General features: G+C 44.3%; 1 protein-coding gene across 7 annotated transcripts in view; it reads right to left on the bottom strand.

Annotated features, from left to right (window-relative positions):
* IQSEC1 (IQ motif and Sec7 domain ArfGEF 1) overlaps positions 1 to 13713 on the bottom strand; it is a 278350-nt gene that overhangs the window by 168251 nt on the left and 96386 nt on the right. For 2 of the 7 annotated variants that reach the window (XM_053953513.1, XM_053953519.1), the window contains exon 1: positions 1494 to 1934. The exons of the other annotated variants lie outside the window; for them this stretch is intronic. In XM_053953513.1, coding sequence (XP_053809488.1) covers positions 1494 to 1798 — 305 coding nt within the window. In that variant the 5' untranslated portion in view covers positions 1799 to 1934. Of the gene's footprint in view, positions 1 to 1493; positions 1935 to 13713 lie in introns of those variants that run through there. 7 annotated transcript variants of the gene reach the window in all.

The raw sequence follows: 13713 nt of genomic DNA on the forward strand, positions 1-13713 counted from the left end.
CAGGAAAATCCTGCACAAGATGGGTCTGTAAATAAGACTGCAACCTCACTGTGAAAGACAGCAACACACAGGGATTAAATATCCCTTACTCCCACATGGTAAGCACTCTGTGAAACCCATTCCCTGCTGAGATTCCCTACAGAATCCCCAAATCCCAGGACCCAAATTAAAATGGAGTCCAACACAACCAGAACTATTCTCCCAAGGATAAACAAACAGCAGGATGTTTCAAGCTGATCCAGGCATACCTGGAAGGCTGCAGCCTGTTCTCCAAGTTTACTTATTTCAACTTCCTACAAAAGGCTCCACATTTATTTTGATTTTAAAACATTTCAACTTAACCATTCACCCCTTTAGTGAAACACAAAAAGCTAAAGAAAACTTTAAGACAGATACTAATATTCTTCTGTTATTCTATTTGAGGAGTCTGGTTTTGAATGGTTTTATTACTCTGCCTGTGTGTGGACGGTGCTGCTGAACGTGGAGCAGATTTACTCAAATCAAGGCACTCAGAGGCACTGCTAAAGTACCTGGAAAAGCTGGGGATGACAATTGCATGTGTTTCATGCAGGATCCTCTGGAAACCCCAAATTTAACCCTAAAGGGAGCAGATGGTTAACCAGAGACCAGAACTGCAAACAGAGGTACAGCCACTCCAAGCCCCTGGACTGAGAGTGAGGACAAATCCAAGGGCCCATCCCTGCCTGTCTGTGTGCATTTTGGAGCAAACCCTGTGTGTCCCATCCATCCCTGCCTGTCTGTGCCCATTTTGGAGCAAACCCTGTGTGTCCCATCCATCCCTGCCTGTCTGTGCCCATTTTGGAGCAAACCACCTGTGTGTTCCATCCATCCCAGCACCAGCATGTGTGGCTGAGTCCTGAGCCCCAAGCCACGGGCTCAGCTCCCACCAGGGGCTCCTCAGCCCCCAGGAGAATCATCTCCTGTGTCTGACCTCAACCCTCCAGAAACTGCAGGGAATAATAATCAATGAATGCACCTTTATGTTTTGATCAGCATAAAGGTAACAACAAAAGCACAGGGAATTTTGCCTCCTCGACATGACACTGCTCAAGGCTGCACTGCGCGTCCTGTTGTTTGTATTTCTGTACTGAAAAGACAGACTGCACTTTAATATGACAAAGCATTCCAACAAAATGGAAGAGAGATCCTTGACTCATCACAGAATTCCTAGCACCCTGCATTGCTGCTTGGATGCAAAGTGAAGAGTTTCCTCTTTTTTTTTTCCCCTGCTAAACACAGACTACTCACTTTATTATGCTGTATTTTTAAATGCCCTTGTGCACAATCACCATCATCATCATCTAAACACGTTTAATATACAGAGCATTCATCTGCCAAAAAAGGTAACACCCTAAAAATGGTTCGTGGAAAGAAACCTACCCAACAATAAACTGATCACTACTCCCACTTCTGGAATCCTCAACACAGAAATCAGAGACGTGATGACAGATGAAGAAGGAAAAGGTACTCACAAATAACACCTTCTGCAAGCCATCCTTGAATGGGGGGTGGCCTTGGAATTTATATTTTCTTTCACGCAATCTGAGGTAGAAAAGCTCTTTCTCAAGGAAAAAGAATAAAGTAAAAAAAAAAAAAAAAAATCACATTCACAGCTTTTGCATGCTAAATTCAGGCTCAGCCACGGTGGAACATCACGGATAAGTAAGCTGGTGATGTAACCAGCATCAAACACTGCATCAGATAAACCCAAAGGCTCTACAGGGTTATATTTTGCAAAGCCAAAAGGTTTTTCCCAGAGAGGAGGTTTAGCAAGCATAAACCAGCCACGCTGTCCTCACATTCCTGGTGGGCTCGCTTTCTGCTTCCAGAAAAAGTCCCAAAGCTGTATTTATTATTCAACTTCATCACCAAGAAGGAACAATATGCTTTCTCATTTGCTATTTAGACGGAAATATCAAAGCACCAAATGTTGCATTTTCGAATGCACCATCTCTGCCTGCTCACTGTAGTACAGTCCAAACCAAGAAAAGGCCATTGGTCCTTTTATCTCCATGGAAACAGCAGCATCTGTGAAGACGAGCGTATTCCCTCCTCACTGCAAAGTCAATTTATAGTCACATACTATGACATAAACTAATAAGACAGCAAAGCTAATCAGCAACCAGGAGAAACAGCAACCTAAACATGAGATTAGGCTCTTGCTCAAGAGGATATTCCTCTGTATACAGCGTTTCTCCTGTGAAAATTGCAGAATTAGGAAGCAAATCAAGCTGTTCCTGAGAGCTGCTGCAGGTTGGGGATTTGTGAACTTCCCAGTTTGGCTAACGAGGAAAGTGGCTGAATATTTTATACAATTAGCTTCTGGATTGAATCTCTAGTTAAATCCTACTAAATGGGAAGAGATTTAAACAAAGTTGCTCTTTGGAAAAAAAAAATTACTGAAGAATTACTACTCCAGTGTTATCTTTTCCCTACAGAAGAACTGTCATCTTTAATAGCAACAGCAGAGTGAGAAGTTTCATAACTCTACAGGCGACTGCCTCCCCATCTCCCCCCTTTTTAGCACCACCAGTGGTGCAAACACTTCAGCACCATCCTGCTTGTGCTCCACGAGCCTCCTCTCCAGGGAAATGATCATTTTTACAGGCCTGATGAGTCACCTCTACTTGATAAATTTATTTGGTGGTACTTTGTAAAAGAGAAAACAAAACCAACAGACCCCACAGAGTACAAAAATGTGCTCTGTTCCTCCCCTGCCCTGAATGCTGCCCAGCTCCGATGCTCAGCACTCAGCCTTGATGCTCCCCAGCCAAGCTTCCTCCCTTCCTTCATGAATCAATGTAATGACCATCTGCTCACATTATTAAGTTAAATATACACCAGAGCACACTGATGAGGGCAGCTCATTTGCCATGGTCAAGCGATCAGCTCCATGGCCAGTTGTCCCATTTCCAGAGGGACAGGGGGCAGGAGGCGGCCAAATCCTACTGATGCACCTGCACAGCTCCCAGGGCTCAAGGGGAACAGGAACAGCCAAAGCTGCTGCAAAACTTTAAAAACAAAAATAAAAAATGGGGGAGGCAGGAGATCTTTGGTCCAAACCAATTTGCAAATGAACTAGGGTGACCTAACTGCAGGCTCACTGTACCTGAAGGAGCCAACAAGGACGATGAACGATTTTCAAGGGCCTGGAGCAACAGGACAAAGGGGAATGGCTTCAGACTGACAGAGAGTAGGGATGGAATTGCTCCCTGGGAGGGTGGGCAGGCCCTGGCACAGGGTGCCCAGAGCAGCTGTGGCTGCCCCTGGATCCCTGGCAGTGTCCAAGGCCAGGTTGGACAGGGCTGGGAGCAGCCTGGGACAGTGGAAGGTGTTCCTGCCATGGCAGGGGGTGAAACATGGTGATTTTAAGGTCCCTTCCAACCCAAACCACTCCCTGATTCCATGGCTCTGTCTAGCAAAGGTGCATTTTGGTTTACAAAAGTAAATTTGATGATAGTTTGCAGAATTGTCAGAGCAGCCACAGCCCTCAAGTCACATCAGCACGTGCTGGTGCTGTGGGATGCAATAAGAAACCAGAGGGGAAGCAAAGGCCCCAGAATTCCCCATTCCCCCATATAACTGGCCTGCAAGGCTTGGATCTAGCACCAACAGGTGCTCCAACAGGATTCAGCTCAAGAAAACTGCAAGTCCATAAATACCCCCTTGATGTGGTGCTGCCCCACCCAGCAGAGCGAGCTCCAGGGAATCCAGCCTGGTGTGGCCATCCCCAAATATCTTTGTTGGTACAGTTCCCAAAACCTTCCCTTGGAGCTTGGTCCTGTAATTCCAACCCCCATGGGCTCATGGCACGGGTCAGGCTCCAGAGCAAAGTGTCCCCATGCCACACTGGAGGTCTGGGTTGGAGCAGCCATACCTTGAACACAGATTCGCTGCCCTGAGAGGCACTGACATGATCACAGGTACCTGTCAGCTTTGAAAGTTGAATTATCTTCTGCACAAATTAAGGTAATTCAGAGGAATACAGATTTAGATGAGTGGGTTTTTTTCTGCTGCACAGCCTAAAGGTATCTTGCATTCCAGGGAAGCTTTATAATGATTCAAATACTGCTTCACTTTTAGCAGATACCAAATACAGAGCATTGGAAAAATACAATTTCAAAAGGTGCTTGTGTGTCCTGAACTTGCACATCACAGCCACCAATACACCACATAAATGATAAATGCCTGCAAAGGAAGCAACACCATTCCATAAAGAATCCCATAAAACAGCTTTGCAAGCTACTGCAAGGTCAAGTACCTCAATTACCAGCAGCACATGAGGAAGAGAATATATGGGTCTGGCAGCTTGGTGCATTCTTCTGGTTTTAATTCCAGTTTCTGCAGATGTCTGACAGTGCACAGGTCAAATGAAAAGTGATGAATGACTTACCCAGCTATTCAGAAAGGTGTTCCCTGGATGATAATCAATCCAGTTCAAGGAGGACAGGATAACAGGAAGCTTTTCAATGCATGGCATTGTTGCTTGTGTCTGGGAGAAGCTTTCAATTCAGCTCTTGTTTTTGGTTTGATGTGTCTGGATAAAATAACTGAGGAAACAACTGTCTGGCTCTAAACTCACCTAAACTCCACAGTTTTATTCAAGATAATGGACTCATTTGCATGATTTCTGTTAAACACTGGTTTAGCCAAGCTCAGTCTCCCTCAGCTCTCCCCTGGAACAATGGGAGTTGGGCTGATGAGTAAGTGTGGGATAAAGTCTGCCCACGTCTGTGTCTTAGCAGAATGAGCTCAAATGTTTCACCATTGATTGAATACTACAAAGTGAGGAGTTAGTAACTGCACAGGCTGTTTAGCCTTAGCTTTTAACTTTAAAAAAGGCTTTTCTTTATCAGAAAAATGCAGTAAGTAGGGCAGAAGTGGGGACACGGGGCCAGCACTACAAAGTCAGCTCAGCAAGACACTTGTACAGTCACTTGATGTCACTGTGTGAAAAGAACTGGACATAAAATGCCCAAGTCATTATCCTAACCACTGTACAGCCTACAAGTATTAAAGACAAGGACTCTGATCCCACTGAAGTGCCTGGGAAGAACTCCACAGGGCTCAGCACAGCCAGGCTGTCCCAGTAAATGCCCAGTGGTTCTGAGTGCTCTGAACACTGATAACCTGCCAGCATCAGTGACCTGCACAGCCACAGAACTAGCTGTCCCCAAAACCCAGTTTTCTCTGCTGAGATTCCTGTTCTGGCCATGGCCGTGAGGAATAAACAAACACCTGAGCAGTATCAAACACAGTACATCGTTTGTTTCAAACGAGGGCCTGAGTTTATCTTCAAGGTTTTGAGGCAGACTCAAAAGCAAAGCCACTTGTTAGCAGTTATGGCATTTCCATGGTTATTATTAACATGTTGGTCTCTGCAGGATTAAGAGGCTTGGCTATTGATTTATTCCAGAAAACCAGAGCAAAAGTAGTTTGTGGTTGAAATTCTGGGTGAGGCCACAGGGGATGAAGGACACAGCCCTGCCCCTGCCCAGGAGCTCTCAGACCATCTACTCAAACACAAGATGAATGCTCAGCTCCTCCCTAATCTCAAAATAAAACTTCACCCTGCCTGGTCCTGACACAGCCCCCAGACGTTATTTTGAGTTTAGAAAGCAGAAGTGGCTCGATGAGCGTTACCCTCATGTGTGGACACACACAGGACACAAAGCTGACCACCACGGCGTTCACACAAGCCTGGGACCTGAGAGACCATTTTTATGGGAAAAACTTCCACTACAGGCTGAAAACTCCCCCACACTGACTCTCCCACCTGAGACTGAGCTGTGTCTTGGAACAACCTGGCCTGGTGAAAGGTGTCCCTGCCCATGGCAGGGATGGGCTTTAATGTCCCTTCCAGCCCAAAGCATTCCATGGCTCCATGCCTGAAATCCTGTGCCTGTGGAGGTTCCATTCAGCTCCCGAGGAGCAAGGCTGCCACAGGGATCCAAACACGTGGCCCCTCCTCATCAAGGCTGCTTCCAGCCCCCTGAGCCCCAGTTATGTAATTATAGACTGCTCATTTCTCTGGGCACTTGTACTTCTAATGCACAAGATGTGTCTCAGAGTAAGAGTGAGAACCCCAAGGGCTGCAGTAGAGATGCTGATGCTTGGAATGTGATGGGAAGGATCCAGCTCTGTGCTCCCTTCCCTGCAGGCCCCTCCATGGAACATTCCCTGGCTATTGCTGCACTGATAAAATATTGAAGCTCAAAGCAAAAGTAAACAGTTGTAAAAGAACTGTCAGAAATGTCTCAGGCCAGAGTACAGTATTTTCATTTTCAATCACATTTTGAAATATTTCTCATGAGCGTTTGTAGCTCTGTCTGAAGCCTCTGAATAATTTTTTCCTACTGTTCATTTTAGCAAGATGCCCCAAAGCTTTCACTGGAAGCTGCTTCTAATTTTCAGCTTGGTTGTTACTGCTGAGTTGATACACATTTGCTTGTGTTGAATTTCCTCTGCAATAATATTATCCCTGTATGTTCTGAGCTTTATATAGATGCTAAATGCATTTATCTATTATATCTTACATCTTACATGCTTTCCATTTACCCTTAATATAGTTAGAAAATTATTAGTTATTAAACCTACTCCTTGACCAAAACAAGGCCTCAGCTAAGTATAATTTCAGTAGCTGCTGAATGAAATTTACTGTCTTTCATCACACACACAAAAAATCCCTTGCAAGTATTAAACAATGCTGGCAGCAGTTAGAGTTGTGTAAAAATTTCTGTGTTATCACTCACAATAAATCCTTTTTCAGCTTGTACCCTGACATTACTATTAAAACACCATTTGTTTCCTGCTAAACTACTCGAGCCCCAAGTAACAACTTCCTTTTAAGCTACTCTTAAGAACTCTGCTAAAACAAGGCTCTTAACAACTATTTATACCTCCTCCCACCCTGCAGAACAACTGCTTTTAAAAGGAAGCCTTTGAAAAAGAAAAGTCTTTCCCACTCAAATTCAAATAATTTTGCAGCCTTCAGTCAGCCCTAACACAAACTTCCACTGAAAATGCTAAAATGCTTTGTATTAAATTGGTCACCTTAAAATTTTTCTCTGTTAAGATTTTACATGACAGCTCTCAAAATCCCTTTTGGCACCTCTGGTTTGTGCAGCCTTGCCCTGTTCTGGCCATCCAAGCTCCTCAAGCTCCTTTGCACTGCATGTCACTGTGCAGAAAGGATCACCTCTTTAAGTAACCAGAACTCTCAATTAAGAAATTGGTACGTTTTAAGGTATAATATGAAACCCTCACATTCTGCAGGCCCTTAGCACACTCCTGACCCTTCACTGGGTAATACCTTAACTGTCCTAAACTTAAAAGCATCCCATAGGTTTGTTTTCTCCAAGATGTTTGATTCCCTGGCTGGTAGGAGGTGGAACACGATGGGCTTTAAGGTCCTTTCCAACCCAAACCAGTCTGGGATTCCATGAAAATGCCAAGAACAGAGAACAAATACAGAGGAAGTCTATAAATTACAGTTTGTGCATGACTGAAGAACAAAATATTGAGGAAAATCCCAGGCCTGGACTATTTCAGACACAGGCAGTGCCAGCAGCAGCAGCAGGAATCCCTGGAGCAGCCTGGGAACAGCGTGGACAAGGAGCCAGGATGGGATTTGTGCCTGAGTGACCAGTGGGCAGCTGGCTGCTGAAAACCCCCACAGCAATGGGGACTTGGAAAGCAGTCCTGCCTCTGCAAGCCTGGGAAAGGTTTTTAATTGCTTGGGTTAATTCAATATATATTTCTTCCCCTATTCATCGCAGAAGTACAAAATATTTGTTGAAATGCATTTGTTGAGATGCATTCCTTCATCCTCTGGACAACGGAGCTACAAAATGCAGGATGGATCCTCCTGCTTGGACCTTTCAGCCGGGAGGTGATGCAGGTACAGCACCAGGAAAAGGGCCAGCAGCAGAACAAAGCCTAAGGAGCAGGATGCAATTAACGCCTGCTCATCACCCGGTCTCTAAGTGGAGCCGTATCTGCCACCAGAAGAGCTTTCACAAGCATTGGGAAATTAAGGGGCAGTGTAATCATCAATCACTGCAAAGAGGTAAGAGAAGGAGTCTCTAGCCCAGGATACCACGTGTCACTGACACTGCAGATGTCTTTGTCCTTTCATGTGTTTTTCTGACCTAACCCAGAATGACAAAGACATTTACCCAACAATTAGCTAAGCCAGAAAAGCAGTCAACTGGGCTGCAAATGGATCAAAGATGTTCAGAAGTGTTTCCTACATCCTTGGTGCACATTAATCATGTATTTTATTCCTAGCTTTAACTCTGACTGCAGCTGCTGTTCAATGGGTCTTACATAACACACTGACATTAAATTTATTTGTTTCATCTTTTCTACATTAAAAATAAGCTGGGATTTTATGATTATTCATTTGCATTTATTTTCTGTGAAGGCATTCTAACTATTTTGTTCTTAATTGTTGCAATAAAATCCAGCTTAAGCATTTTAGATGAAGCAAAAACCACAAATTAATGATCATTGAATTATTTTGGCAATCAGACTCATGGCAGATTCCACAATAAGAGGCTGAAATTCCATTTTAGTAACAAGACTAGCTGGAATATTTGTGCCAGAATTATTAGCTGGATGTTCAGCAGATCAATTTTACTAATTACACAGGCAAGACTGAAGACAACTGATGTCAATAAATCTGTCAATGTGTTAATGCAGACACCAGTTTCACCTCTCTCCACAGGGTAAATATAAGCCAAACCTCAGCTGGATATTCCATGGATTCAGTGCTGGCTGGAGCAGGAAGTTATAATGAAATTTAAATTCCCTACAAGCTCATAGGAGAACATGAGTATGAGATAAAGAAATCCCAGCTGAGGTCTCGAGTCACCTGGTTTCCCATGCCCCAGGGGACACCTCCAAGTCATGCATTTGCTGGTTTTGCTTTTAAAATGTGTTTTAAACTTGGAGGAAGGTCAGCAAAGGGATTTTCTGAAGTGTCCAGCAGCTCCTAAAACATGGAGTGACACAAGTTTGGTGCTGTTTGCTGATGTAGGGTCATTAAGTCAGTAATTTCAAATAAGAACTTTTCAGTGGAATAATCACAGAACCACAGGATGGTTTGGGTTGGAAGGGACCTTAAAGCCCATCCAGTTCCACCGTGGGCAGTGGCACTTTCCAGGGTCCCAGGTGGCTCCAGCCTGGCCTTGGACACTTCCAGGGATCCAGGGGCAGCCCCAGCAGCTCTGGGCAATGAGGAATGAATTTCAGTACTGGAGGAATGCAGGAGGAGAGCAGCTCACTGCAAGGCTGCACCTGAAGTTGTAACTTACAGAAGGAGAGCAATGGGATATCCAGAGGGGATTTCCTGGGAGAAAAAGCCCTGTCAATCAACACATGACACTCATAGAGAACCTGTGTGATGGGCAAGAAAACCTCTGGAGCAGCTGCACGTGGAAAAGCATCTGGAATATTCTCCTCATCTGTTACCTGCAGAAAAAGCAGGGGACTGACGCTCCACAGCTGAACCTGCAGAATTATGGCAGATTTAAGACAGGAACTTTTTGACAGTTCTAAGACAATGGAAGTTTAAAAAGCCCCTCTTGTATTGCCTGAAACACTCAAAAGCACCAATATGCAATGTATGGTCTCAGTCCCTGCATTCTCCTGCAGCCAGAGTGATTTGAGATGAGTCAGCTGAACATGAGAATCCAAACAACATGTGCCTCAGCACGTGCTGCTCAGAGCTGCAACAACAAACCCACAGCACTCTGCTTTGAGACATCCATCCAAACACCTTCCCCCCGAGAGCCCACCCCACGTCCCCCCTCACCAACACGCCAGGCTGCCTCCTCTCCTTGCCCTGGCCCCCACAGACCCACACACAGAACTCATCCTGTGCTTCAGGGGGACGGGGAGACAGCGACAGCCCGTGCTTAATACAGCTCAAATCTAAAGGCATTGAACTCTCAAAGTTTCTTTCCACCAGCATTTCTGCACTACACACTAACACATTTTAAAAAAAATATTTAAATTCACTAACACCCTTTTGGCTCCAAATTATACAGAACTGTGGATAGTGGTAGCTCTTTGAATATTTTTGGGTTTTCCCACTCTGGTAGAGGATTCCTTTTGCCAACCCTCTTGCTCTTCCCCAGATTTTGTTCATTTTTAGTTATGATTAGGATAAAGTCTTCATGCAAACCAAAGCTCCCAGCACTACCTGAAACAGGATTAATTTTTTCCACCAGAACTCTTCAGTTTAATAACAATTTTAATATAAGTTTAATAGTAAGTTTAGTTCTAAACCAAGCTGTCAGTGCTGGTTCTCTGGAGCTTCTAATATAGAATTAGGAGGGCAGGAAGAGACCTCCAAGACCAAGTCCAACCTTTGACCAAAACCCCACACCTGCTAAGCCGCGTCTCCCAGGGCAACATCTGCTCCTTTCTTGAGCTCTTCAGGGGAGGAGGATTCCACCACTGCCCTGGGCAGCCTGTGCCAATGTTTAACTCCTCTCTCAGTGAAGAAAAGTTTCCTGATATCCAACCTGGCCTCTCACTGGCACAATTTGAGGCCATTTCCTCCTGTCCCTGTTCCCTGGGAGCAGAGCCCCGGCTGTCCCCTCCTGTCAGGAGCTGTGCAGAGCCACAAGGTCCCCCCTGAGCCTCCTTTTTGCCAGGTTTAACAACCCCAAATGTCCCCAGGCAGATTATTTGGGTGAATTAAGAGCAAATGAAAAACTCTCCATCCTCTCAAGGTCCTTCTGCATTTTCCTGCACAAACCAACCCTTTGTGCACGCGGAGCGGGGGTGACAGGCAGCAGCACTCAGCCTGCACACAGAAGGCTCTGTGCTCACAGAGCAGCACAGAACACACTCTTGTGGACACAAAACCCCCTGGAGTGCCCTTTGCCAGCTCTGTTTGCTGGCAGCAGCCCTGGGCTGGCCAGCAGCTGCTCCTCATCCCAGAGCCTGCTGGACGCCTGCCACGCTGGGACTGCTGACCTTGGGAACGCAGGGATCCACCAGAACAAGCCTAAAAACCCCTGCACACGAGCTTTCTTTAACACACCATCTGCTGCATCTCTTTTTTACTCAGAGCTGCACAGCACTCTTTGGTTATACATATTAAAAGCACATTTAAGCAATTTAAATGACCTTCCAGACCAACAAAAACAATTAGGACAGCTCCTAGCAAGTCTCTGTTGTTAAATCCCCAGAAATGGGAAAGCTGCAGCAGACATTCCCATTTCAAACTGAAATTTGAGATACTGAGCAGTTCAACCAAGGGCAGCATCTTGAAAAGTTTGCAGGTACAGGGTCAAGTCATGGAACTTTCTGTTATTATTCTTTTATAAGCAGAAATGGCTTGAAACAATGCCAGAAATTCTGATACTATGCCAGAATAAGTAATACAGGAGCAGTCCTGTGTGGTTATCCCATTTCAAGTCTCCTCCACAGAAAGCAGCTACCAACAGTACATACAACAAGAAGTGATTTTGGGAATTAAATATAAAGTGCATACCAAATTTTGAGTTTAGTGTACATATCAGAACTTTTTAGGGCATAATTAATAACACAGAATATATTACTGTGATGTTTATTCTACTTGTCATGAAATTCAAAATAAAAGCACTTTCAAAGCAATTCTTATATAGAGTGCACAATTCTATAGGAGTAGAAACCATAGAAATATTATGATGAATTCTAACCATAAGCTTCTTGAACAGCAGTTTGTCTAAAGCAATTAGTCTCTTTCCCATGCAAATATCTGAAAATAGAACAGCAGGTTATGAAACAATTTATTGCATTTTTGTGCTGTGGATCACCAGAGCAGGTTCCCTTAGCAGGAACCACACGATGGGGACACACTTCAGTTTGGTGATTTGAAAATCCACGCACAAAATATCAGACAATACTCAACTTCACCATCTATTATTATTAAAACAACCAACCAGGAAAAAACCAGACAAACAAAAACAAACAAACAAAAAAACAAAACAAAAAAAAAAAACCCCAAAAAAACCAACCAAACAAAAAACCACTACACACACACACACAAAACCACCCAACAAACAAACAAAAAAACAAAACAAAAAAACCTAAAAAACAAAACAAACCAGAAAAAAAAACCCACAAAACAAAACCAAAACACCAAAAACATACACACAAATCCCAGCAAGAACTTAATTTTTTTTTTTTTTAAACAGCAGAAATACAAAGTTCTTGACCTTTGTTTCTGACATGGCCTCTCAGAATAAAAGTCTGGATAAAACTGCCATTCCTGAGAAGACCTCACTCTTGGCAAGGCCAGTTTTGTCCAGCAGACCCCACCTCTCACACACCCCCCCAGGGAATGGGACAGGAAGGAAGGAAATTGGGGCTGTTTGGCCTGGAGGCAGCAGCAGCTTTGGGGTACCTAAGAGGAGGTGACTGAGGATGGGGATGGGACAGAAGCCAGGCTGGGACAGGGAATTCCTGACTAAAAAGTCCTTTTTTCCCTCTGAGGAGGACAAAGCACTTGAGGAGGGCCCCAGGGCAGTTGTGAAACCTTCAGCTCTGGGGGTTTTCAAGATCTCCCTGGACAGCCCTGAGCAAAGTGCTCCAGCTCCAGCCTGACCTGACTGTGAGCACGAGGATGGAGGAGCTGCTGTCCAAGGTCACTTACACTGGACAATTCTGCAATTTAATCATATTCTGATACTTCCCCAAGAACTTACAGTTCAGTGAGTCCCCAGCCACAGGAGCACCTTAGAAGTTGATAAGCCTGGGTACATTTTTCATCCATGACTGTCTTTGCAATCTGAATGGGCTCAGTATCAAGCACCTTCTGGGGCAGAGCATTACAAGTTCTACTCTGCTTTACAAGAAAAAAAAAAAAATTCTTAAGCAGCCTCACTTTGAGCTCAATATTGTGATTCTAGGAGAGGGTGAATGACTGCTTCTCATTCTCTCGCAAAAATCCTCTTTTGAGAGCCTTGCCCCACACAGTGCCATTTGCAAAGAAAAGACCCAACAAAATTGTATTTCATGGCAGGTTCAATGTTTTTCTCCCTCACAGGAGGAGGATGATTGCCTAATAAAAATGCTGAAAGGAGCCTCACCAAGCAGATTATTGGGATGTAACTTGCAGACATGAACACCCCTGGGGTTCTCAGTGCTCCCCTGGGCACAGGGAGCAGGGCAATGTGCCACTGTCACCAGTCAAGAGGGAGACAGATGGCACTGGAGGCAGCTCAAAGCTGCAGCAGGTAAATCTGTTCTGTTTGCAGAGCTGGGGGATTTCAGCTGAACTCCAGAAAATCATCCTTACTAACCCCAGCTCTGCCAGCCACAGTAGGGCAGGGTTTTTTCTTTTTAAAAAATTATTTAAAGATGTTTCAAAGAATAGTTTTGTTGCTGGAAGAAAAGTTCATTGGCTTCCAATTTACTAAATAATAAACTAGACCTTTCTCGTCATGTTTGCTCCAGAAAAATACTAATTTTAGCCTAACTTAAAATGCAATCAAAATTAAAATCTAGAACTAGCTGCAAATATATCAGACCAACCAGCAGTAGTTTTCTGACAATGCTAATACAATTATAATGGACTATCCAGCTGGTTCCTGACCCCTCAGCCTCATCAAAAAGCTATTTCTTAGTGATAGTTTTTCTTTATGCCTAAAAACTAATGGAGCAAGAAAAAGAAAGGAATTCCTCATATTTAGC

The sequence above is a fragment of the Vidua chalybeata genome, chromosome 12 (genome assembly GCF_026979565.1).
Source record: "Vidua chalybeata isolate OUT-0048 chromosome 12, bVidCha1 merged haplotype, whole genome shotgun sequence".
Taxonomy (NCBI): Eukaryota; Metazoa; Chordata; class Aves; order Passeriformes; family Viduidae; genus Vidua; species Vidua chalybeata.